This window comes from Balaenoptera musculus, chromosome 15 (assembly GCF_009873245.2).
Source record: "Balaenoptera musculus isolate JJ_BM4_2016_0621 chromosome 15, mBalMus1.pri.v3, whole genome shotgun sequence".
NCBI classification, from domain to species: domain Eukaryota; kingdom Metazoa; phylum Chordata; class Mammalia; order Artiodactyla; family Balaenopteridae; genus Balaenoptera; species Balaenoptera musculus.
Genome location: NC_045799.1, coordinates 26,059,995 through 26,085,633, shown reverse-complemented (window position 1 = coordinate 26,085,633; position 25,639 = coordinate 26,059,995). Strand labels below are relative to the sequence as shown.

Sequence of the window (25,639 nt, the reverse complement as noted above, 5' to 3'; positions counted from 1 at the left end):
TTTGCATATCGGAGGCCAGTTCCCTACATGCAGGCCCTGGTCCTGTCTGTCCCTGGAGCCCCCAAAGCTGCCTGGGAGAGGAAGAGGACGTGACCACGTCTCTGCTCACCGTATCTGTTGACAACACCACCTCCTAGCCCAGGGGAGCAATGCAGACGACCTGGAAGTTACGAATGCCATGGTGGCACTTTAGGCATTGTGCCCTCACCTGGTGGCATTTCCCCTCTACAGTGTCACGTCCCATCCTGTTCCTAGAACCTCATAATAGCCCTGGGAGTCAGGCAGGCCGAGTGTGCAGCTCCATCTCACAGATGCAGAGATTAAGGCCCAGCAAGGAGAGGAATGTGCCCGGAGTCTCAGAGCTGGGTGACAGCAGATCCCCAGGACTGCGACCTTCCTAGAATCCAGGCATAAGATGTCCAGTCCCCTCTTCCATCACCAGCACCCACACCTGGGGTTTGTCCTTGGGTCACGAGCCTCAGGTGACGGGAGCTCACTGCCTTCTCAGGCAGCTTCTCCATCTTGGTTTACCCCGATCACAGGCGAACTTTTGTTCAAAGGAGGCAGGATCTGCCTCTTGGGCCTGTGGCCTCACTGAACATGTCTAATTCCTTTTCCCTCTGAAACCTCTTCAAACCCAGCGAGTCACACGTGACAAGATGGCCTAGGGAAGACAGAGGGGCACAAACCCTGGCAGGACAAAGCCATGTGAGTTTCTCTCCCTGATAAACTAATCTCTTAGCCAGAGATGGTATTCCTTCCTGCCTAGATACACAGGATTCACGTTCTGTTTATGTTTCCCTGGGGAGAAAATGTGCCCGAATTTCCACCATCAGTAAGCAAAGCCTTTGGTGCAGCATGATGCTAGCCTCCCTGCCTGTAACAGTTATAGGTTCATCCCTAAAGCCTCCGTGTGACAGGCAGAGGGGCCTGGAACAAGCCTGGAGTCTTGGGGGGAGGAAGTGGGGTTGGGGCTGGAGGATGGAAAGGGCCAGGCTGTAAAATCCAGCCTCGTGATTTCACCCAGGACAGCATGGCTCTTATTTCATTTGGTTGTTTAGGTAATTAATTCATTAATTCTACTTTTATTGGGTCTTATACAGGCTCAGCCCAAGGCTAGGTAGTTTGGAATATGGGAGTGACAAAAATTTAAGAGAAAGACTCACCCCATGAAGGAAGTACATAACCTAGAAGAAGATCAATATGTGAGATCGATTCATTAAACGATCAGGCCAGTGATCCGCCCCTATTCCTTTCTTCCTCCCTTCTGTTCTTCCTTCTTTCTACCCACCTGTCTGCCCATCCATCCATCCATCCATCCGTCCATCCATCCATCCATCCTCTCATCCACACAGCTACCCATGTATTCAGTGATGTGGTCTAGGTCTTATCTGTACCCGTGATGTGCATGGTTCTATAATATACATTCCTTTAAGAGGAGGGGGATGAAGCACCTGAGTCAAGCTCCTTGCCCAGAGGGAAGCCATGGTCTGCCTGAAGAGAGCTGGCCCCGTCCCTGAGGGACCCCATTCAGCCATTCAGTCAGGGGCCTTCTGGGTGCTGGCTGCTGAGAGGCACAGATGAGCATAGCAGTCTGGGGCCAATCAGAAGATAGAAACCACATGATATCTTAAACAGGGGATGTTCCGTGTGAAGGATTATTAACTATGGTAAAAGAGTATAAGCTCTAAGGAAACTCTGCACGGTTCACTAGGGCTGAGGGAGAGTACCCAAGGAAGGAGAAACTTGGAAGGGCTCAGACCTGGAAGGGGAGCGTGCCGTTCAGCTTACTGGGTAGCAGAGAGGTTTGCTACCAGGTTGGAGCTGACCTGGAGTTGCTGGGTAAACAGTGGCAGCAAACACCTCCAGGGCATTCCCTGGCGGTCCAGTGGGTAGCACTCTGTGCTCTCACTGCACAGGGCCGGTGTTCAGTCCCTGGTCGGGGAACTAAGATCCACAAGCCGAGCTGTGGGGCAAAAAAAAAAGGAGACCTCCAGAGCCTCCATGCAAGCAGCACGGGGAGGGGAGAGGAGAGAGGGAGGGCTTGTGACTTGCAGATGTGGCAGCCACCTGAGGCCCAGAGAGCCACACACTGAGCAGCTGCCAGAGGGCCTTCGGGCACTGCTGTGGGCCAGTGTCCTTCAGAGTGAGTGCACGGCCAGAGAGGGGCGGGTGTGGTGGGGACCCTGGCTCGTTTGGAAAGGGCTGCGGAAAGGCTGTCCCAGGCTGAGGCTGAAGGTTGCAGAGGGATTGAGTCTGGGCCTGTGGCTGAGACAGGCTTCTCTGGATGTTCTGCTACCTACACTGCTCACCTCAACCCCCTGGAAATTGCAGGAAGCCCCTTCCTCTCGCCCGCCTCCCCACCACATGCCCTGTTTAGCTTCGTGCTCACTCTAAAGGAGGTGTGCTGAAACGAGTTCTGAATTCTGTCCTATATACAGACCTGTATTGAAGGGTGCATTCACTGCCGCGTGCTCGCAGGTCTGGCTCCTTCATGAACCTCCAGCCTCCTCCCACTTGTCTGTGCGAGGCCCACCCCTCACCTTGAATATGCACCCTGCACGTCTCCTCTCTAGGCCTTGGCCTTTGCCCTGGCTCTTTGCTCCACCTGGGCCACCTGAACCTGAACTGGATGACCCCACCCACCAGCTCAAATGCAGTCTCCCCTGGCCACGTGCAAACTCCTCTACCACGGTGACTGATGTCCTTCAATTTCCGTTTGCTGGTGTCTTTGGCTTCCCTCCCCTCCACACCTCTCTGACCCTTCCAGAGCCCCACATACAGCAAGTGCATAATAAGCGTGTGGTGCGTGAGCTGCTTGCACGTGTATATGCCAGAGCTCTGGCCCAGGCTGGCCCAGCCCTGAGCTCGGGAAGCCTCGTGGAGCCCAGTCCCTTCAGGCAGGTGGGGCTGCTGGGAGTCGCCCTCCTTGGGTCCCCAAAGCGTCTGTGGGGAAGGGAAAAGATGCCACTGAGCTTCAGGGCTGGCCCAGTCTTCAGTATCTGAGACGTGGGAGGCCGGGGGGGAGAGGAAGTTTCCCTGGAGGAAGGAGCTGCAGCTGGTCCTGGAAGGATGGCGGGATTTGGAGTCATGTCAGGGACCAGGCAGGGTGATGCTGGGGCAGCGGGTGGGGGAGGCGGGAAGGGAGGTCAGCAGGTAGGCAGTGCCCCCTCGGGCGTGCCTTGGCAGGTCTTGGCCTGGACTCTGGAGCCCCTCGGATCCAGATTCAGCCTGGCTGTGCCATCGCTTGCTGTATACCTTGGGCAAGTGGCTTGATCTCTCTGAGCCTCAGGTTTTCTGTCTGTAAAATGGAAAAAAATTACCAAAGTGCCTACCTCATAGGGTAGTCCTCAGGCTTATATGGACTAGTGCATATCAAACACTTAGCACGCTGCCTGGCACAGGTCAGGTTCACAGTAAATGGGCCCTCTTGTTACTATTATTTTCAGCATCGTGAGAGTTGAGTCAGAGGCGCTTCCAGTGCTTCCAGCCACAAGCTGGCTGGACCAGTCTTCCCCGCTCATGTGATGATCCAGGGCCCCAGGAGAGACTCTCTTGCTTCCTTGAAGTATTTATTTTTAGGGAGCTTGCCTCCTATCTGGCCACTGGAACTCGGCTGGGGCCACTCTGAATTTAGAGGAACAGGGAGTGGCATGACTGTTCTTTTCCCTCTCAGCATTGCTATTATTATTCTGTCCCCTCATCTTAAAGAGGCTAGAACAGTGGCCCAGGGAAGTTGAGGGAGCGACCCAAGGCCGCACAGCTTGTGAGGGCAGTGCCTGGCGCCGGGCCCCAGATCCCCAAACCCACGCAAGGGGGTTTCTCCAGCCTCCCCCACCCCATCCACCCCACTTCCTTCCTGCCTCCCCCTTCCCCCCAACACCCAGGATGGTCCTGGGGGAGGGAGGAGGGCCAGGTGATGGGAGGCACTAGGGAGGATTTGCGTGCCAGGAGGAGGCAGGGCCTGCCGGTCCCTCTGTCTGTTCGGGGGGTGGGGGGGGTGGGGGGGCGGATCTGCAGGGATACAGTGAGGCTATCTGTAGTCTGGCTCCTCCAGCTCAGGGCCCGGATCAGGATGGAGACCGACTGGGCTGATCTGGGTCCTTCTGTCCCCCGTTCCAACTTGGCTTTAGAGCGGCGAGGGGGCCCAGTCGGGATGGTCCTAGGCCTTTGCACTCGCCAACTCCCCAGGTGAAACCCCTTCCCCTGCCTTGCAGAGCTGGCTCTGCTCAGCCCTCAGGCATCAGCTCCAACATCCCCTGCTCCAGGGGTCTTCTGCTCTGAAGATAACCCTGCTCTTCCCTCCGTGCCCCACCCCCCGGTTCACTGGCTTCCACCACCCTCAGGTCCCCAGGACTGACCAGGCTCTTGCAGAGTGCCCGTCTCCCCCATAGGCTCCAGGAGCCCTCTCGGGATAGGAATCCCGACTGCCTTGCTCACCACGGCATCCCTAGCACCTGCACAGGCCTGGCACACAGTGGGTCCTCAATAAACGTTTGTGAAAGGAATGGATGAGTGCCAGCTGTGTGTCCAGACTTATGGGAGGCTCTGAGTCTAGGGGAGGGGAAGTTTGAGCCCCAGTGCCAGCTCCGGCCACCGCATCCCCTCCCCAGGGCCTGCCCCAGTGCAGGCACCTGGGATCTCCAGCCACCCTCCTCCTCTGCGCTATTTACACTGGAAAAAACTGAATCATCGCGTGAGCATCGGGGCTCCTGTTCTTTCGGAGTCTAGATAATTATCTGGGCCTTATTAAACCCTTAATTATCTAAGCAGCTAATCAAGCTCCCAGCTATAAGGGCTTCCTTGTCCCAGGATGGGGAGGCAGGGGCCAGTCATCGGCAGGACGTCCCAGGCTCGGCAAGGTAAGGACAGGCTCTATCTGTGGAACTCTCCCCAGATAATGTCTAATTCAGCCCTGTCATTTTATAGATGAAAACACTGAGGCTCAGAGAGGGCAAGGGACTTGCCTGAGGTCACACAGCAACGGGGTGGCAGGGACAGGGCTTGGATCTATGTCCTGACCCCCGCCCAGTGCTCCTCACCTGACAGAAAGCCACTGGACATCGCAATCCTCAGATGCTGCAGGACTTGGGCCGGATCAAGGAGACAGCGGATCTGAGGCCCCTCCTTGGGCTCCATCTGAGGCTGACGGGAGACAAGGGAGGGTCTGCTTTGCAGGAGCTCAGAGCTGAGCTGAGGCAATGGCGGGGGGTGGTGGTGGTAGGGGGCATCTAGGAGCATTTGCTAAGCAGAGAGAGAGAGGAAGGACTCCAGATGGAGGAAACTGTGAACAGAGGGTGGGGGTGGAGCAGCAGGAAACACTTGTCTTGGGGTGGGATGGATTAGCTACACACTCAGGTTCAAACCATGGTTTTTGAGACTGGGAGTGATTGGAGGTGGAGGGGAGGCTTCCTGGTGGAGGATGCAAGGGCTGAAATTAGGACTTGAGGGATAAGCAGGTAGTAGGTGACTGGAGAGAGGGCACTGTAAGAGGGAGGGACAGCTTAGGCAAAAGCACAAGCACAGTCAGAAACAAAACCCTGGCATTGACCGTTTGTCCCAGAAACATCCACATGATCGTGTACCCCAAGCCACTTATTATTGTAAGAGGGCAAAGGATCCTGCTCCAAGTGGCCTTGACATCTGACATCAGTTCTGGCCTGGGAATGGGGGAACTGGGGTGGCGCTCAGTCCTGGGGCTCCATCTCCCCACCTGGGAGACGGGGCGGGGCTGGAGGAGACCTTTACCCAGCCCCTTCCAGCTCTGCCGCTTGCACTGCACCCCACGGTCCCTCACAGGATGAACTTCAGAGATTTGGCACTGGGTGTGCTGTGCCCGGCATTCCCATGGCACACGTGTGTGTGTTCATAGGGGTAGAAGAAACACCACGACTGATTATTTTCAAGCCCAGATAGATATTTAAAAATTGAATGGGACGAAAGACAAATAGATCACGCTTTCACTTAGCAAATATTGATTGTAGGCCCGAAGGTCTCCTTGGGTTTTATGTGCTGGCTCCTTCTCATTCTTTAGATCTCAGCCTAAATATTTCCTCTCTAGAGAGTTCTTCCCTAATCCTCCCTCTGCCCCCCATACACACTGTACCCCATTCCATTGCTTCTCTTTAAGATTCAGGAGGAACAGGACTATCTCTGCTGTGTGTACCTTGTAGCCTGGCCTGCCTGGCACATAGTAGGTACTCAGTCAATTCGAGTTGAGTGAATGAATGCATGCAGGCAGGCATAGGCTGGGACTAAAAAGATGGGCCCCCAGTAGGCACCTGCTTCTGTTTGCGGATTGGTGGAGCCCTCAGTGGCCAAGCCTGCTGTCAGCAGGAGATCATCTGGAACTCTTCCTCTCTGGTGACACAGGCCACCCCCCTTGATTCTTTTCAGCCACAGCTCAGCCCTGAAATAAACACTTGGCCTCTGGTTGGGAGAATTTCAGGTCTTGGTAAGTAGTCAGTAGGAGGAAGGAGTGTCTGGGGGCCCAGGGGTGGGATGGTGCTTTCCTGGGAATGTTGAAGGATCTGGTGTGGGAGGTCGTTATTCGATTCTCTACTCACCGGCTGTGAGACCTTAGGTCTGGCCCAAACTGTGTCTCAGTTTCCTTATTGGTGAGGCGATGTCTCAAGGGGCCTTAAGGGGCTGTGAGCTGAGATTTCTGGAAGTGAGGCTGAGCTGGAGAAGGTGGGGGATGCCACTGGCTGTTGTGTCATTGTTGGGGGAGCAGAGGGTTCCCCCATTCCCACACTGCAGTGGGAGTTCCCAAGTCAGGACCAGGTTGGAATCCCCTCTGTGGCCCCAGTGCTGCCCTCTGAGCCACACCTGAACTCATGAAAAATTGCAGCTAAACCTCTCACCAACCCCATCATGCAGGCTAATCAGAATGCATCACGCTCACAGACGAGGAGACTGAGGCTTAGAGGGGAAAGTGACCTGCTCGGGTGACTCCAGAGGCCTTGTATTTAATCTGGACACTCTTGGGCCCTTCTGGAGGAGGCAGTCATGAGGGTTGCTGAACTGCCTGGCGTCCAAAGGCTCCTGGACATCCGAGGTCATCCAGGGGGCTCGGTCTGCTCTGGAGCATGGGAGGTCCCCAGGGGAACCAGCGCCTGCTGGGCTGCACCCAATTCAGGCCCCGTGACACAGGTGGAGCCGTGCTGTGAGTCCTGTGTCTGGTGCTCTGCAGCCCGCTGACCCCCGCACGAGGGGACCCTGGGGCTCTGCTGCGGTTGGGCATGGACGTCATGAATCGTGGTGAGCTGGTGCTGGGTGTGGGGCGGGGTGGGGGAGGGGTACGGGGGAGATATGGGACTGGCGGTAGGGGGTCAGTAGTGACTGCTCATGTTCGCATAGACCTGAGTATTTTGTGATCCTCAACATAAACTTAAAAGCAACATGTTATTCTTCTTCCATTTTACAGAGGCCCAGAGAAAACAGGGTAACTTGCCCAAGGTCCCCCCACAAGTTGGCGGTAGAGCTGGAAATCCTACTTCCCTGGATCCTCTCTTTGGCCCTCATGGCAGGGGTTGGTGTCCACAAGTGGGCTGACATGAGCCAAATCCCAGCTCTGCCAACGATTTATTGTGTGACCTTAGGCAAGTCACTTACCCTCTCTGTGTTGCCGTTTGCTCATCTGCAGATGTAAAGAAATGTAAAATAGGGTGAACCATCCTTTTTGGGCAGGATTAGATGAAATATGAGATTGAAAGGCCCTGGGGGCACTTTACTAAGAGGTATTTTCCACCCCTAGCTCTGTGACCCCCAGGGAAGTCACATCCAGGTGCAAAGGGCAAATGACAGTTCATCAGCTCAGGATTTGTCTCCTCTCTGGGAACTAGCCTGTGACCATTATGGAGTGTTTCTGGCACCGTGTCATTTGGGCTTGGGGCCTCCAGGCCTGGGGAATCAGAATGTCTTGGCTTCAGGCCCCAAATCTTCCCCTTAACAAGCTCCCAGTTGAATTCCCTTACCACCCAGGTTTGAGAGTGGCTGGGCCACAGGATAAAGTCGTCACTGTAGCTTGGGCTTCAAGTCCTTCATGATGTGCCGCCTGAAACTGCTCCAGTTTCCCTGTCCTGTCCCTCCCCCTTCCAGCCACGCTGTATTTCTCACTCCTCCCTCACCATGCCACCTCCTTCCCCCCTTCCCCACCTTTGCACTTGCTGGCCCCTCTGCCCTGAGTGGCCTCCTTTACCCCTTTGCTTCCTGGTGAAAATTCCTATTCCTCCCTCTAGGACCAACTGGCATGTCACCTCCTCCTGGAAGCCTTCCCCAGCTCTTCCTTTCCTGGCCCAAACCCTTCATGTGGTTCTTCCAGCTGCCTGTGCTTATTATGGCTCTCATCACTCATTACTGTCATTGCTGGTGACTCTGTCTCCCCTGTGAGGCTGGAAGAGGGCAGGGGCTGGGCATGACTCATCACTGGGATGACCAAGAGGCTGGCCCAGGTCAGGGGAGCAGTGAGGAGTCCAGCTGAGGGTCTCTCCCACCCTCCGCCTATCCAGAGGTCCAGAATGCCATGGATGAGAGCCATATCCTGGAGAAGATGGCAGCTGAGGCAGGCAAAAAACTCCCAGGCATGAAACCCATCAAAGGCATCACTGAGTGAGCAGGGGAGGGGCTTTGGGGGCAGGGGGTGGCTGTTAGGGCAGAGGGTGTTAGGTAATGCTGTGCCTAGGATCTGAGTGGGAGAGGTGGTGCAGGGCATGGGGCCTCTTCCTGGCCTTGCTGCTGGCTTGCTGTGTGACCTTGGGCAGGTCACTGCTCCTGACTGGGCCTCAGTCCCCTCAGTCATCCACTGGGACAATTCTAGTCCTGTTGTGAGCAGAGCCAATGGGAGGAGGAAGTGAGTTTGGAAAGTCAAACTTCAACTCCCTGCATGCAGCAGGAACTCACTGAATATACATGAAATTGAATGAAAAATCATCCAGTGGCAGAATGGAAACAATCATCTAATGACTGGGGCAAACTGGTTTCATTGCAAGTGTCAGATGGGATTGATTGGTAGGGGCTGCCTGGAATGATGTACTGGGGAGGGTTCTGAGGCACCTTCTGGACTTAGCAAGAAATAGGACTCTGATCAATTAGCAATGTCTGCCAAGAGCTCAGGATGGGCAGGTGAGGTAGACGTGCCACAACTTTGTTATACTGGATCTTGACTGGTGGTTTTCAACCAGGGGTGATTTTGTCTCCGGGGGACATTTGGCAATGTCTGGAGACATCTTTGGTTGTCACAACTTGTGGAGTGGGGAAGAGGGAGTGCATCTAGTGCCTCTAGTGGGCAGAGGCCAGGGATGCTATGAAACATCCTGCAATGCACAGGACAGCCCATAGCACAGAATGATCCTGCCCAAAATGTCAATAGCATTTGACAGCATCCAGAAACCCTGATCTAAGCAAACCTCTCCTTTTTGCCAGTGGGGAAACTGAGGCCCACAGCAGGGAAGGGAGCAGTCCAAAGTCACAAATTAAGCCACATCTCATCTCACACATGATGAGAGCTTTTTGTGTACAAATTGGTTCATGTCCAGCCTTTTGTCTGCATTTCATGACAGCCCCAGAGGTAGGTTTATCCCTATGACATGGGGTGGGGGATTTACCCAAGGCCTCCCAGCAAAGCGGTGGAGGAGTGGGTTGAGGGCCTGGGTCTCACCTGTCCAGTTCTCATTGCTTGGATGTCTGCCCCTCCCAGTCTGAAGGTAAAGGATGTGCAGATACCAGTCATCACACTGAGCTTCCTACCTGGGGTGGGCATCTTCCAGTGTGTGTCCATGGGCATGACCATCACTGGCAAGAGGTGAGTATGGTGGGGAGGTAAGAAGGAAAGGACAACTTCTTTGTCTCGACCTTACATGCACATTTATTGAGTACCTACTGTGTACCATCTGGGTGCTGTGGTCTGAGATGATGCAAACTTGGTTCCTAGCTTTGATGGGAAATGGACCTGAGCACAGATGATCACAGACTGACCAGGGACTGGCCTGGGACAGAATAAACATTAGCAGAGTGCAGGGGGTGGAGATTAGAAAACGCCTTTGGGAAATGATGACAGCTGGGCAGAGCAGGGTTTTGAAGGATGTGTAGGAGTTCACCAAAGCAAAAGGGGAGAGGAAAGCCTAGTCATATGACCTTGGGTAGGTCCCATCCCTCTTTCTGTCCTGTGGCGTGGTCCGCCACCATTTCCCTCTCTCAGAGCTGCTGAGATTGTGAGCAAAGAGATGACAGCGATAGTGGCCACAGTGGCAGTGATCCCCATGATACCTGCCTCCCCCCTCCTCCAGCTTCATGGGTGAGAACATGGATATCTTCGTGGTCCTGAACATCACAGCCACCAACCGGCTTCTGCAGGATGAGGAGACGGGCCTCCCCATGTTCAAGAGCGAGGGCTGTGAGGTCATCCTCGTCAGCGCGAAGACGAACCTGCCTAGCAAGTGAGGGCTCTGTGGCTGGGGTGGAAGGCTGGGTTCACCTTGCCAGCCCAGCCCAGCATCCCACTTCCTGAGCCACTGAACTGCCTTAGCCATGTCCCTGCATGTCCCGTGCCTAACTTTCTGACATCTGTGCCCCTGTCCCTGTCCTCTGTGTCCAGCATGCTGCCCAAGATGGTCAACAAGTTCCTGGACAGCACCTTACACAAAGTCCTTCCTGGCCTGGTGAGTGCCCAGAGCAAGCCTCCGCCCCTCATCCGCAGCAGTGCTTAGACCAGGGCTGGCAAGCGTATTTCATCTCGGGTGCTGACCCTGACTGACCGCTGGTGGCTGAGGATTCTGAGACTGTGGCTGGCTCAGTGGGAGAAAGTACGGTGATCAGCTAGTGATGTCTTCCGTGAGACGGGGAGGAGAAAATGGCAGCCTGCACAGCACAGCTTGCCAACCCCACTGAGAGCACCGGCCCCTGGGGACTGAGTCCTCACGGATCTTGCAGGCTATGGTCAGGAGATCTGGATTCTAACCCAGGCTCTGCCATTGACTTCCTGCGGGACTATGGCCTGGGTTTATGTTCCTGTCCGGGTCCCTTCAGGGCTCTTCAGACTCCCCATGGAGTAACATTCAGCTGTGAGGAGTGAGACCCTCCACGCAGGGACCCCCTCAGCTCAGTGCCTTCTCTCTTCCAGATGTGTCCAGCCATTGATGCGGTCCTGGTGTATGTGAAGAAGAAGTGGGCCAACCTGAATGGTGAGCAGCTAGCCATAACTTGCTCCTGCATGGGGATAGCAGGATGGTTGGACTTTGATGCCCCACTCCCCATTCAAGTGCCTGCTCCCAGCCCAGCCTTGGGACTAGAGGAGGTCTGAGGTCATGGAGTCCGCCCAGCCCCCTCACTGGCCAGATGGGGCGCCTGAGACCCTGGGGGACTCTGGGGTTCTTGCCTCTCAGCCTTCCATCCAATGTTCTATCCATCACCCCCCAGACTCCAAGGACAGCAGCCTTTGTGGGCTCATCCACAAACCTTGCACCACAAATAATAATCCCAATAGTAACCCCACTATTTCCTTTGCCAAGGGGATCCCTGCATCTCAGGGTCCAGAGGGCTCCCCAGGGTGGGGGAGAGGAAAGTCCAATGGCTGGGACTGAGGAAAACTGGTTCACGTGCCCAGCAGTGTGGCCTGGGACATCACCTTGCTCCCCCAAGCCTCAGTCTGTGCATCTGTATAATAGAGCCAATAATCCTGACCCTGCCAATCTGTTGTGAGAACTGAGCTGGACAACCCTTGGTGAATGTTCAAGCTCTGTGCCTACAGAGTGATGTGAGAGGGCGTGATTTTCTAGGCCAGAATTTCTTCCATTCTGTAGATAAAACTACTGAGGCCCAGAGATGCTAAGCAATTTGCCTTGTGTCACACAAAGGGCCAGGGGTCCTGGCGCCCAGGCCAAGCTCAGGTGGCAGCTGGCCGGTGCAGGCTTCTCTAGGCTGCCCCCGGGCTGGTGCCTCTCTGAGTGAACCTTCCTCTTTGCACAGCCCCCTGCCCGTGGGCCAGATGGGCACCGTCAGATATGTCCTGGCGTCCATACCGACCACCACTGCCAGCCATATTCACGTGGACTTCAGTGTAAGCTAGGGGGCACCAGCAGGTGGGGGTCTCACTGGCCTGAGGGCCGGGGGCTGCTTCCACCAGGGCAGGCGGCTGAGCTGGGACTGCGGAGGGTGGGAGGGCCCTCTCCCTCTTTCTGTCTCAACGTGAACCCCGAGTCCTGAGCTGATTTCTGGAATGGCTGACCCCACACCCACGCCTTCTCCCAAGGCTGCCTGCTTCTCCCGATGAGTGGCTCGCCCAGTTGTACCCTGGCATTGTGCAGATGAGAGCACCGGGCCCAGGAGAGAGGCAGGATTTGGCTAGGGCCTCCTGTGAGTGGTGGCAGAGTTGGGTCATCACCCAGGACTCCAGAGCCCCGGTGACTAGGTGAATGCATCTTCCAGGAATGGGAAGAAAAATCCCAAGCAGTCACCTCCCTATGAAGTCTTCCTCCAGCGTGGTTCCTACAGGCCCCATGTTGTTTTCCGTTTACCTCTTTCTCCTGAGAAGAAAACAGGGAACAGGTTCTGTATCAATGAAGGCTCTAACCCTCGTTAGAGGGTTAACTGAGGTTACTTACACAATCCTAGGAGGAACCGCCAGTGGTTTAGTGACTGACTCCCTTATCCTCTTGGGCCTCAGTCTACCTACCTGCACACTGGGAGAGTTGAGCCACGACAGCCTGCTCTGGCTCCACCATCTCATGACTTGCTGACTTGGGGCTGATTTGAGCACCATTTGTTTGGAGGTCTGAGACTTGCCCTCAGCCACAGTCCTTCATGGCCAAGGCTGAGTGTCTCTCCCCTGGCTGTCCCACAGCCTGTGGTGCAGCAGCAAAAGGGCAACACCATCCAGCTTGCTGATGCCGGGGAGGCCGAGTTCCCCGAGGACTATGCCGAAGGCGCCTCACAGCTGCTGCTCTCAGCCACCCTCCTCACAGCAGAGCTTGCTCTTCTGCAGAAGTCCTTTGATGTGAATGTCCAGGAAATGACGGTGAGCTGCCCAGTGGCCACACCGCCCACCTCTGCATCTGCCCCCTGTAATGACAGCCCCTGCCCAGAACACGCATTCTGAGAATTATCCTGGGGTGTGGGTAATGCTAGGACTGGGAGGGGCCAGGACTGATTTGAGTTTCCATCGTCATTTCACCCACCATCCACCATCTCTCTGTCCATGTAACCACCGTCTATTCATCCATCCATTCAATTGTCCATACAACCAGGTATTTATCCATCAACCTACAACTCTCATGCATTGGCCATCCAGCCACCTTCTTTATATCCAGTCTATCTCGCTACTATGTATTCATGTCCTAGACTCTATCCTTCCAGCTAGCACCCACCCAACACTTCATACCATCCACACCTAGAACAGGGCCTGATATTACTGAATGATAGAATCTATGCATCTGTCATTTACCACCCAAAAACCCAGATACCCACCCATCTACCCATCCAACTCTCCATTATCCATCCTCCTACTCATCTGCTCATCCATCCATCCATCCAACCATCCATCCATCCATCCATCCATCCATCCATCCATCCATTCATTCATTCCCCACTGATCCCTTTATTCATCCTCTCATCCATTTACCCACCATCCATCCATGTACCTTCACATCCATCCTCCCACCCATCAATCCATTCATCACCCATTCTCTCATCCATTTATCAGGCCATTCCACCATCTTTCCATCCACCCATCCTCCCATCCATTATTCTTTTCATCCCTCCACCCACCCATCCACCTGCCCATCTATCCATTATTCATTCTCCTACACAAACACTCATCCATCCCACCCATCCATTCACCCACTCATCTGTTTATCCATTTTCCGCATCCATCTAGCTATCCATGAATCCATTCACCCACCCCCTCTCATCCACTGCATCCACCCGTTCTCCCATCTATCTGTCTGCTTTTTCATCAAACAAAATTTTCTCAGCTTGTAACCTTGTACTCAAAACTGTGTGCATTGGAATGTATGAGCCACAGTCTGGGCTACCCAGGAGCTCATTATCTACTTAATCAAAGAGTGATAACTGTTTTGATGAAGGAATCTCAGAGGGCATGCCTTATTGTGTCAGAGGAGAGGTTTGTTAGGATGGCTCAGGGAAGACTTCAGTAATCCTAACCTTGACTTTTATTTGGTAGATTGGCGAGCTGCCCCCACAAACCACTGAGACACTGGCTGGCTTCATCCCTGAAGTGAGTGACCCAACTACCCATGATCACCATGCCTGCCCTGCCATGTTCCCCAGGCAAAGGGACAAGGGATTTTTGAGTACCGTGTCTCCCTTGTCCAGTGTGGAATCATCCCAGCTTCTCCATAAAGTACTCTTTGGGCCCCGCACAGAAACAGCCCAGCTTTTGTGCATTGTACTTTCTGTGTCCAATATAGAAATAGCCAGATTGTCTGTTTTGTTTCTTTTATTTCCTGATAGACACATCCCAGCCTTTGCATATCGTGCTTCCAAGGTAGAAATCACCTATTTCATTATGGACTCCTGGTTTCAACTGAAGCCACCAGTCTGGGGTTTGGCCCTGAGGGGAGTTTCCTGGTTTCTATAGGTGGCCAAGGCCTATCCCAAGCCGAAACCCCTGGTGACCCAGAGCAGGATAAACAAGCCCCCCAAGGTCACTATGAAGACAGGCAAGAGCCTGCTGCAGCTCCATGGCACCCTGGAGACGTTTGCTCCTCTGCTGCGGGGCAAGGCTCCTGTATCCCTCTTTCTCCTGGAAATTGTGAGTGGAATCTGTTTCCCAGTTTGGCCCAATCTCATGTATATTCGAGGCTGGAGGGTAGGCTTTTAGCTCATAGTCAAGCAATGGATTGAAGGGTTCTTAGTTAATCTCAATTGTGTGATCCTAACCTCCCGGGCACTGTCACCTGCTGTCTGATTTTTGCCTCTGCAATTGAAACTTTGAATGACTAGAAAGATCAACAAAAGAATGGTCAAAAGTTTAGTCCTTCCTTTCTTTCTCCTCCCTCCCTCCCTCCCGCCCACCCCCCTCCTTCCCTTCTGCTTCTCTTCCTCCCACCAACATTCATTAGCATCTATAAGGGCAGTGAAAGCTCACTCAGGGAACTATGGGAGTCTAGAGAGATCCCCAATCTAGTTTGAGGAAATCCAGAGGACTTCCTAGAGGAGGTGATGCCTGAGCTATGTTTTGAAAGTTGAGCAGGAGCTGGCCAGGGAAAGGATTGATGTTGGGGAAGCTGGTGATGGAGGGCACTCCAGATAGAGTCGCAGGATGTAACCTGGAGCAATAACATGTTGTGTTCAGGCACCTACAAACATGCCAGGATTTTTGATAGTGCTATCCTGGGCTAGGTACAGGGAAGATGAGGACCCTGGGCTGGGCACATGGGGGGACTGCTGGGTTCAGTTCCTGAGGATGGGAGGGGCAGAGAGGAAGACTTCTGCTTTGTCTTGGCAGTGGTGGTGGTCTTGGGAAAGTGGTAGAGCCCCTGGTTTTACCAGCCCTGATGGGGGACCCACTGCCTTCTCTCTGCTTCCCCCCATATCAGCACTTAAACCTGAAAATCCAGTACTCAGTTCGTGAGGACCGGCTGCAGATGGCCACCTCTCTGGACAGGTAGGAGTCTGGTGCACTACCAACACCACTTGGTTTCCTGCTCTAGGACCTCCCTCTGATCCATCCAGCACAGCCCACACTGCCAGGCTGCTCAGGTCACTATCCCTGTTCTAGAACCCTCAATGGCTCCCAAGAGTCTGCACGATCTTTTGTCAAATCTTAACCTGGCACTCTAGGCCCTTCTTAAATTCTCCCACCACTGCTCCCACTATTCCACTAGCCTCTTGGAGAGTGAATCTGATTGTAAGCCCATGTCCCCTTTGCATTAATAGGCTTTACCTATGCCATCCAAATGCCACCTGCCTGTCATCGCCCACCTCAAATACCACCTCCTCCGGGAAGCCTTTCTTTATACCAATAACAGTTAACATTTATAGTTGCAAGAGACAATTCCGACTTTAACTGGCTTAAGCCCAAAAGGGAATCTTTTTGACTCACATAATTAAAATCTCTAGGGGTAGATCTCCCCTTTCAGGCATGGCTGGACCTAGGTGCACAAAATTCTCACAATCTGTCCCCCTCCTCCCTTGGCCTTTGTTGTCCACTTTATCAGACAGTCTCAGGCAGCCTCTCCCCAGCTGGTGGCAAAGCGACCCCAACAAGAAGAGAGGCTTCTTGTTTAATAGTTCTAACAAAATCCCGAAGGCTGCTTCTCATTGGTCTATCATGGATCACATGACCAACTCTAAGCTAATCACTGTGACTCTAAAGATGGAATGCTCTGATTGGCCAGGCCTGGGTCATGTCCTCACCCTGGGAGCTCTGGGTTCTGCCCCACTTTAACGCCTTGGATTGAGAGTGGAAAATGGAGGGTCTGTTACTGGAATAGAGAATAGATGTTGGGAAGATAGAACCACCAGATGACAATCACATGGCCTGTTCTGGTGCCAAGATGTATTAGTGCCCACCAGAGGCTGTGCAAGGGAGGGGGCCGTGTGAGGGGCCCCAATTCTGTGTCCTGCAAAAATCTGGGACTGGCTAGTTGAGCTACAAACCTCTGCATATCTGGCCTTGGGCAGGAACAATAGACAGGGCTGGGGTGCCAGAGGGAGTCAGGACCAATGAGAGGAGGCAGTGGTTTGAGCTGGGGGAAACAAAATGGGCTGTAATGAAAGGTGTAAGTGCCCCATCACAGGTAGCATGTAGACAGACTTAGGAGCACCTGGGATAAGGCTGTAGAGGGGACTTCTGCAACAGGGAGGGGTTGGGGGTGTTTGAGATCCCTTTTCTCCAGGGCCAGGGGAATGGCTCTGACTGCCCTTTCTCCTCCTTGTTTCCCTCTCTTCTGCAGATTACTGAGCCTGTCCCGGGGGTCCTCATTGATTGGTGCCTTCAACGAAAGTGTCCCAAGTACTTCTGCCTGGTCTGGCTTAAAAGCAAGAAACTGGGCCTGTTTTTCCTTGGGACTGTGGGGAAGGGCTCTGAAATGGAGGCAGAGAGAATAGAGTAGGTCATTGTGGGCCTTGGGGCTCCTGACTGACTGTGTGACCTTGGGAAAATCTTTTAGCCTCTCTGAGTCTCTGTTCTCTCTTCTGGATAGAACCTGGACATCTCCCTAGATTGATTTTAAAAGCATTGTCATGCATAGCAGCAACCTGAGCTGGCTTGGTTGGCCCAGCTGCTATTTTTATTAGTCTCTGTAGCCTCAGGGCCCAACACAGAACCTGACAGAGTAGGCGCTAATAAGAATCATAATCACAGCAAGAGCGGCAACACTACTTGCTGAGCACTTACTCTGTGCGTTATCCAAACCCATTGAATCCTCCCGGAAACTGTGAGTAGGTGCTATTATATTTCTCTTTCACAGATGGGGTAACTGAGGAACAGAGAGGCAGTGAATGAATCACTCATCAAAGCTACTGAGTTTTCTGTAGGATCAGGGGTAGGTCCACAGGCCACCCAGTGTCTCCTGAATTCTTCCTCCATGTCTTCACTGTGACCTAAGGCCCACGTATCACCTGAACAGGGGCTGAGCAGAGGTGAAGGGCATCAGCCTACAGTCTAACAGTCAGACGCAGTTCTGATGCAGTTTGATGTCTCTAATATTCATTCCTGTGGTCCCCGAACCCAGCTGGAGTGAGGGCTGAAAAGATCTGTTGAATTTAATTGAATGATGGCATGAGGATGTTTTCTCTCTTTCTCTCTCTCCCCCAGGAGAAGGCATTGACTGGCTTCATCACTGATTTTCTCCAAGAAGCCTACATCCCAGCCATCAATGGTGAGGGCTCCAGCAGGCTTTGATTTTGCTGGTGCCAAGAAGCACTCTGAGCAGGAAGGGACGCCACCTGGGTGGCCTCAAAGCCCCTCCATTGGCCCCAGATGAGGGAACCTAAAAGGGAGTGGATAGTCATTGCCGAATCTTTGAGGCTGATGTCATCTTAATGTCACTTACCTGGGGACAAAGGCCCCTCCCACAACTTGGACTCTGACCCTTGACCACACACCATGCATCAGATCTTGACCCAGACCTGGGATGCAAATACATGGTGATCCAGCTGATGTTCTCCAGGCCTGCGCAGCTGGCAGACATCCTGAATCGATTACTGCACTATTTCCCACTACTCTGCTCCAGGCAGTCACTCAGTCAGCTGCAGAGCAGGCAGGCTGCAATGACTCTTCCTGTATTTCTCAGATGTGCTCCAAGTTGGGCTCCCAATTCCAGACTTCCTGGACATGAATTACAACCTGGCAGAGCTGGACATAGCAGAGGTGAGGAAAGGAGCTGGGGAAGGCCATGTCCGCCAGTACTTTTGGCCAATGAGCAAAAGCCTGCCTCTCTCAATCTGGAGGGAGTTGGGCTGAGGAGGGCAGCGGCATCAGTACAATCCTGCCAATCCCTTGGGCAAGACCCTTCCCCTCAGAACCTGGGCCCTCCTTGGCCAGGGATCCCCAGGAGGAAAAGTAAATTCTGCTACTCTCCTTCTCTGCCACCTGGGGCAAATTGCTTCCTCTTTCTCTATGCTTCAATTTTTCTGTTGCCTAAAACGGGGATAATAATATGGTATCCACCTCAGAGAGCTGTTGTGATGATTCATTGAGATAATTCACCTAAAGGCATACAGTACATATTAGCTTTGCATTGCACACCAAGCATTGCACTCGGAACATTGGATGGACATTTTTCTCATTTGATTGCTCCACTCTGGGAGGTAGGGTAGGCTTCTCCCCACTTAACTGTTGAGAAAGTCGAGGCTCAGAGAGGTGAAGGGTCATAAGGCCAGTCAAGTTCATCCTTCGTTCTTAAACACCACGCTGATTTCATTTCCTGACCACACCCCAGTCCATCCCATCCTGTGTCTGGGTGGCCCCGTCAGTGTTCCCTGCACTACCACCTGGCCCTCTGTCTCCTGCCAGAATGCCCTGCTGCTGGACTTGAAGCTGGACTGACCGCGGCAGGATTTGCCTGACAGCTGCCCACACACCACCAACCGGCTGCACCCAGTGGAGGAACCCAGCTGGAGCTGGGTGGGTCTGGCCCCCTATCACCAGGGCTGCTTCCCTTGGTGAGGAGTGAGCAGGGCGGGACTGGGCTGGGGGCTTGGCAATAAACAGCAGAAAGGCCCTTACGAACGTCTGACGTTTTGACCTCTTTGTTTGTAGCAAATCGACGTGTGTTTTTTCTTCCCCTTCAGTGGGTTTTGGGATCTAGGAGCAGGTTGGGGTCTGAAGGGCAGGCTTGAGCATATATTGAGTACCTGCTGAATGCCATGCTCAGGGCTTTACTTGTACCGTCTCATTTAATCCATGCAATAACCCTATGAGGGGAGGGTGACCATTGCCATCCCCACTTTACAGAGAGGGAGTTGAGGCCCAGGGATGTCCACTCCCTTGCCCATGGTTACACAGTTTAACAAGCTCTTCTCACCCCACCTTAGCTGCTTGCCCCCAAATCTTGGTAACGTGAGGACGGCCCTATTCACAAGGAACCTGTAGAAGGCCTGGTGCGCTCCCTGCAGTTCTCCCTGCATCACCTCCTTTAATCCTCCCAACAGTTGAGGGAGATAAGCACTGTCCCCATCTCACAGATGAGGAGGCTGAGGCTCAGAGAGGTGGAACCCAGCAATTCAGGGGACAGAGCTGGGATCGGAATTCAAGCTCTGGAGCCAATCTGCCTGGGTTCAACTCCTGGCCCTGCCTCCCTGCTGCTGTGTGCTCTGGGTAAGACACTCTTACCTCTCTGAACCTCAGTTTCCTCACCTGTAAAATGGGAATGATGACAGTACCAGCCCTGCTCAGCAGGGTTGTCATGAAGGTTAAATGAATCGAATCATGAAAACTGCTTAGCATGGCACCTGGCACAAAGTAAGTGCTCATAAGTGAGCACCGGTGAGTTTTAAGACTGAGAGAGATGTGGACAGGTGTGTCTGTGTTGGAGTGTGTGTAACCACTCCAACAGAGACACACCTGTGTGCTGTGCTGGAGTGTGCATTTTGGAGCACATGTGCATTTTGGAGCACGTGTCAGGGTATAAATGGCCTTTGGATCACGGCGGCCCAGGGCATCCGTGCAGACACCAGTGTCCAGTTGTGGAGGTTTGTGTGTGAAGAGACCGCTGGTGTCCGTCTATGTCTGCGTGCATCTGCATGTTCCCACGTCACTCACATGTCGTCTGCCCCGAGGGTGTTTCCACGTCTCACAGACGACACTCATGTGAGAATTGGCTCCTGCTGTTTGTCATATCTGCCCCATCACCTCTCCCGGGATTCACACTGATACTATTCTTCAAATTGACTCTTTTTAAAGTAAATGTATGTTTACATATAACTAAGTTAAAAATACAATTTAAAATAAATGTTTTACAAGTGGACCCTGAAAATCAGTATCATTTGCTAGAATGTAAAAAAAAAAAATCCATAACTTTGAAATAAAAGTACATCGGAGCCCCCTATGATCAGCTGGTGCTCCAGCCCTGGAAATTATTGAGATGGTGGCCCCATGTGTCCACGTGTCCTTGTGTTGCTGTGTGCGTCTGTCAGAAGGTCTCTGTCTCCATGGGGGTGGGTCTGTGTACCAGCCTGGCCCAGACCCATGTCTCAGAGGAAGGAGGGCCCCTCCCTCGCCTTGGCCCGGGTGCCAGGGCCATCCCCTTTTCCCTCAGAGTCAGCCCTAAACTCATCACCCATCACCTCCCAGCTCTGGGACAATGGTGGCCTTGAGACTGGCCTGGCAGATACGGACGCCTGGGTTACCCATGGGTAGCTGATGCTTGACCCTAGGCGTGCCAGAGACGCCCCCTCCACTCCCCTAATCCTGTCCTTGGATGTTCACATAGCACACTCATGGCCACCTAAAGCCACACCACCATCTTTCCCAGGCCAGTACACAGATGGAGAAACCAAGGCACAAAGCTTGAGTCAGGAGGATGGGGTTCTTGCCTTGGCCTTGGACAAACCATAGCTCCTCTCTGGACCTCAGTTTTCCCATCTGGGAAATAGGTTGAGTGCTCTGACCTCTAATCTGATTGCGACATTCTTTGAGTGATCAGTTACCCCAGATTTACCCTGGGCAGAAAATGAGAGCTGGGCTGGCAAGGGGAGCCCTGGGCTATGACCCCACCTCCTGGAGAGGCAATGATGGGGGTTCTCTGCCTGTGGGCATTGCTCATCTTCCAAGACTCCCAACCCTGGATGAGTAAGTGGAGGCTCAGAGAAATGAAGCCAGAGCCCAAGGGCACACTTGCATGTGGGGCTGGGACTTGAACCCTGCCTGCCTGAGTCCAAGTCTCCTCCTTGCTTCTTCACACCACATTCAGCAGCGAGATGCATCATCCTTCTTTAAAGAAACAGAGGTCCAGAGAGGGTGTGTGATCAGCTCAAGGTCACAGAGCAAGGAGGGAGCAGAGCCACATCTTTGATCCTGAGCCCACGGCTATCGACCCCCAGAGCCTGCCAGGCAGCCCCCCAGAGAAGCTGAAGACCATACACCATCCCCCACATTTGTGTCTACACCAGTCACCACCCATCCTGCCTTCTCCCTTCCCAGCCCTCTCTCAGCTCCAGTACCTACGGGAAGGCCCCCCAGGGATCTTGCCATCGTCTGAATTTCTCAGGCATCTTTGGCAGCCCTTCCTTAATGCCCTAAGGTCCATCTCCTGGATACCTGTCCTCACAGGTGAGGGTGGGCATCTGTAACATCGGCCCCTTTTGCAGCTGGGGAAACTGAGGCTTGGAGATAGTGATGATCAGAGTCAGGATTTGGACCCAGGAATTCTGGCTCCAGGGACTTCACTCTAGGAGCTAATATCCAGGGGTACATCTCCTCATCAAGTCCCTCCCCTGCTCTAATCCCTTCTGTGGCTCCACATCACCCAGGGTTCTCAAAAGGGCTGCACATCAGATTGCCCCTGGAGGCTGGTTAAACACGCCAGTTCCTGGGTCCTCCACCCTGGACCTATTGAGTCAGGGTTGCAGGGTGGGGCCTGGAGAAATGTATTTTCATTCATCCTTCCCATTGGCAGGCCCAATCCCTGACTCGGCCTTGGTGCATGAGGTGGCTTGTAGGTGCCTAGGGAGCTGGCGAGTAGGGGTCTCCTCTGGAGTGGGGTCTGGAAGGAATTGGTGAAGATAAGGCAGGCCAGAAACTAAGTAGCACTTTTCTCCTTTCTGGGGGCTGGGCTGGGCAGGGCAGTGGTTAAGATGATGAGTGTCATTAACACAACATTGTAAATCAAATATATTACAATAATAAAAAGGTGGTGGGGGGAGATGAACAGTGTCAGAGTCAGATGGGCTGGCTGGACTCTCCTCTGACCTTGGGCCAATGGCTTCCCCTTGGAGACAGAGCCTTGGCTCCTTGAGGGTAAGACAGGGAGTTATGACAGAGCTGACCTTCCTGGTCATCGTGATGACTGTACGGATTCATACACATCAGTGCCTTGCAAACAGTAAGCGCTCAATAAATGGCAGGTGATAGCTTTCCTCCCCCCCCAACAAATGTCTTAAAAATATTGGTGGTACCCAGTGCTGGCGAGGATGCAGAGCAGTTGTGACTCTCAGACGACTGGTGGGTGTGCAAGTGCAGAGGCACTGGGAGAGCCCCGGCGGCTCCTAGGAAAACTCTCCAAGCGATGCACTGCTGGGACCCAGCAATCCCAGTCTCCTGGCTGGCCACCCAAGAGAAGTGAACAATAAACACATGTCCACAAAAACACTCAACACGAATGTTCAGAGCAGCTTTATTCTAATAGCCAACAACTGGAAGGCCTGGGTGCCTCTAGACGAGAGAATGGATAAGCAAACTGGATGTGTTCACACAGTGGAGTAGCATAGAGCAAAGAAGAACAAATCATTGCCTTGCACAACGTGAATGAATTGCATGGACATGGGGTGTGAAGGGGCCATGCACAAAAGAGTGCACATGTGCAATTCCATTTACAGGACCCTCAAGAGCTGACCAAGCTCATGCATTGTGTTAGAGATCAGGATTGAGGGACACAAGGGGGCTTCTGGAGTAGAAGAATTTTGTAAAAATTCATCAAGCTGTACACTTGGGATCTGGGCTTTATATTTCAATAAAAGGTTTACTTTTTTAAAAAGTGGTGTGGTTGAGTAACCCGGCTCAGTGTCTAAAGTCATAGGCTAAACACTGTACGGTTAGGGGTTCAGAGGTTATGAGGTGAATCACGCAAATACCATCCCTCCTCCCATCTCACCAGGCAGGGCCTCAGGGCCCCATGCAGGAGGCAGATCCATGAGTACCCAGAAACATGGTTACAGCCTTGCATGTCACAGATTCTGACAGAGGGGATCCCAGGAGGCTGTGGGATCACAGCCAGCTTGGGAGTCAGGAAGGCTTCCTGGAGGAGGGGATGCCTAGCTAGGACTTGCTGAAGAATTGTAAACAAAAGCCAAAGTCTCTAAGTCCATATGGTAACCTGCAGGGCCCTGTCACCTCTTCGGCCCCATGGTCCCCACACCCCTTGAACCGCACAGGCCTCTTGGTGTTCCTGGAACACATCACCTCAGGGCCTTTGAACTTGCCCTTCCCTCCATCTGGAAGGCTCTTCTTCAGGTAACCACCTGGCCCACTCCTTCTCCTCCTGCAGGTCAAAAGTCACACCTGCTCCAATGTAAGGCCTCCCCCCGACCACCGTACTGAAAACTACACCCCGTCCCCTGCTTTATTTTTGTCATCAGCCCCTGACTTACTGCATCACAGGCTTACCTGTTCCCTCCAGAGCTGCACTGACCAACATGATGGCCAACAGTCACACAAAGAGACTGAGCACTTGAAATGCGCGAGTCCAAGTTTGGTGTCCAGATTTAGTATGAGAAAAAGAGTGTAGGGTACCTATTAAGAATTTTATATTGATTGAATGTTTGGATATATTGGGTTAAATAAACTATACTATTTTTTTTAGATTTTTTTTCCATTTTTAAAATAAATTTGTTTATTTATTTATTTATTTATCTTTGGCTGCATTGGGTCTTCATTGCTGCACGCGGGTTTTCTCTAGCTGCGGCAAGCAGGGGCTACTCTTTGTTGTGGTGCGCGGGCTTCTCATTGCGGTGGCTTCTCTTGCTGTGGAGTACGGGCTCTAGGTGCACAGGCTTCAGTAGTTGTGGCACGCGGGCTCAGTAGTTGTGGCACGCGGGCTCAGTAGTTGTGGTTCACGGGCTCTAGAGCGCAGACTCAGTAGTTGTGGCGCTCAGGCTTAGTTGCTCTGCGGCATGTGGGATCTTCCCGGATCAGGGCTTGAACCCATGTCCCCTGCAATGGCAGGCGGATTCTTAACCACTGCGCCACCAGGGAAGTCCTTTTTCCATTTTTGTATTTGAAAATGTTCAAATCCACAGAGGAGTTGAAAGTATAGCAACAGTAAACAGCCACGTACTCTTCACGTACAATTTAAACTATACTATTAAAATTAATTCATTTCACAGGGAGAACAGCTCGGTGTTTTGTGACCACCTAGAGGGGTGGGACAGGGAGGGTGGGAGAGAGACGCAAGTGGGAGGAGATATGGGGATATATGTATATGTATAGCTGATTCACTTTGTTATAAAGCAGAAACTAACACACCATTGTAAAGCAATTATACTCCAATAAACATGTTAAAAAAATTAATACATTTGTTTCTTTTTCACCTTTTTAAAAAATGTGGCTACTAGAAAACTTTTTAATTGCATTATATTTCTACTGGTCATCTCCTTCAGGGCAGGTGGTTTGTTTCTTTTGTTTACAGGTGTATCCCCAGCACCTAGCAAACAGTAGGTGCTCCACAAACGCCTGCTGAAGAACGAATGAACGAATGGATGGATGAATGAATGAATTTCTCTCTACCGTCATCTGCACCAGACTCAGGAAGGGAAAAAAGCAGCCTGCTCTGGAACTCCAGGGGGGACACTGGGTCTTGGGAGGTGGGGGTGGAGTTGGTGCCCCTCCCCCATGCTGGCCCAGAGTTCCTCTCTCCAGGCCCCATGGCCATCTCCCTGCCAGGCCTGGGATGGGGGGAGTGGCAGAGGGACAGAAGACCCAGCAGCCTTAAGCTCCTTCCTTCTTTCCCTGGACCTCAGTTGGGGTAGGTGGGGAAGCAGGGTGGATTCTGTGCCATCGGGGTGTGACCCTTGGAGAACCCTGGAGGGAGATCCTATAGATAGGCTGAATGCCCTACCCCAGCCCAAGTTCTGGGGGGAGGTGGCTGCCTTTGCAGTCCCCATGGTTTCATTCCCACCCCTGGGCACTGACCCCAGCCAGTCCCCCCTTTTTACTCTCCCCCCAGAAGGAAGGCTTAGCCCAGGCCCGCAGGGAAAACCGCAATTTGCTTCTGACAGGACACACTAACGGGTTTCTGGTGGCTGTGCCCCCTTTATGTCCCCAGAGCCATTGTGGGCATATAAGAGCTGCCCCCAGGCCTGAGAGGGTGGAGGAGCCGACAGGAGGCCGGGAACGCCCACCCACTCCTCGTGGAGCTGCAGGAGCGGGTAAGGCAGCCTGCGGGAGACCTGTGGGAGGCTTTATCCAGATCCTCAGTCGTTGATCCTGTGACCATCCTGCTGTCCCATCTGAATAATGGGC

At 53.1% G+C, this 25,639-nt stretch overlaps 1 protein-coding gene across 1 annotated transcript; it reads left to right on the top strand.

Annotated features, from left to right (window-relative positions):
* Positions 1–7,088: 7,088 nt before the first annotated feature.
* On the top strand, positions 7,089–19,009 carry BPIFB6 (BPI fold containing family B member 6). The gene is given in 15 exon segments (XM_036825242.1): positions 7,089–7,260; positions 8,511–8,610; positions 9,698–9,802; positions 10,287–10,436; positions 10,595–10,658; positions 11,120–11,184; positions 11,965–12,055; positions 12,839–13,012; positions 14,177–14,230; positions 14,594–14,767; positions 15,555–15,622; positions 16,914–16,965; positions 17,783–17,840; positions 18,255–18,331; positions 18,977–19,009. Coding segments are annotated over 15 exon segments (1,437 nt in total).
* Positions 19,010–25,639: the final 6,630 nt, after the last annotated feature.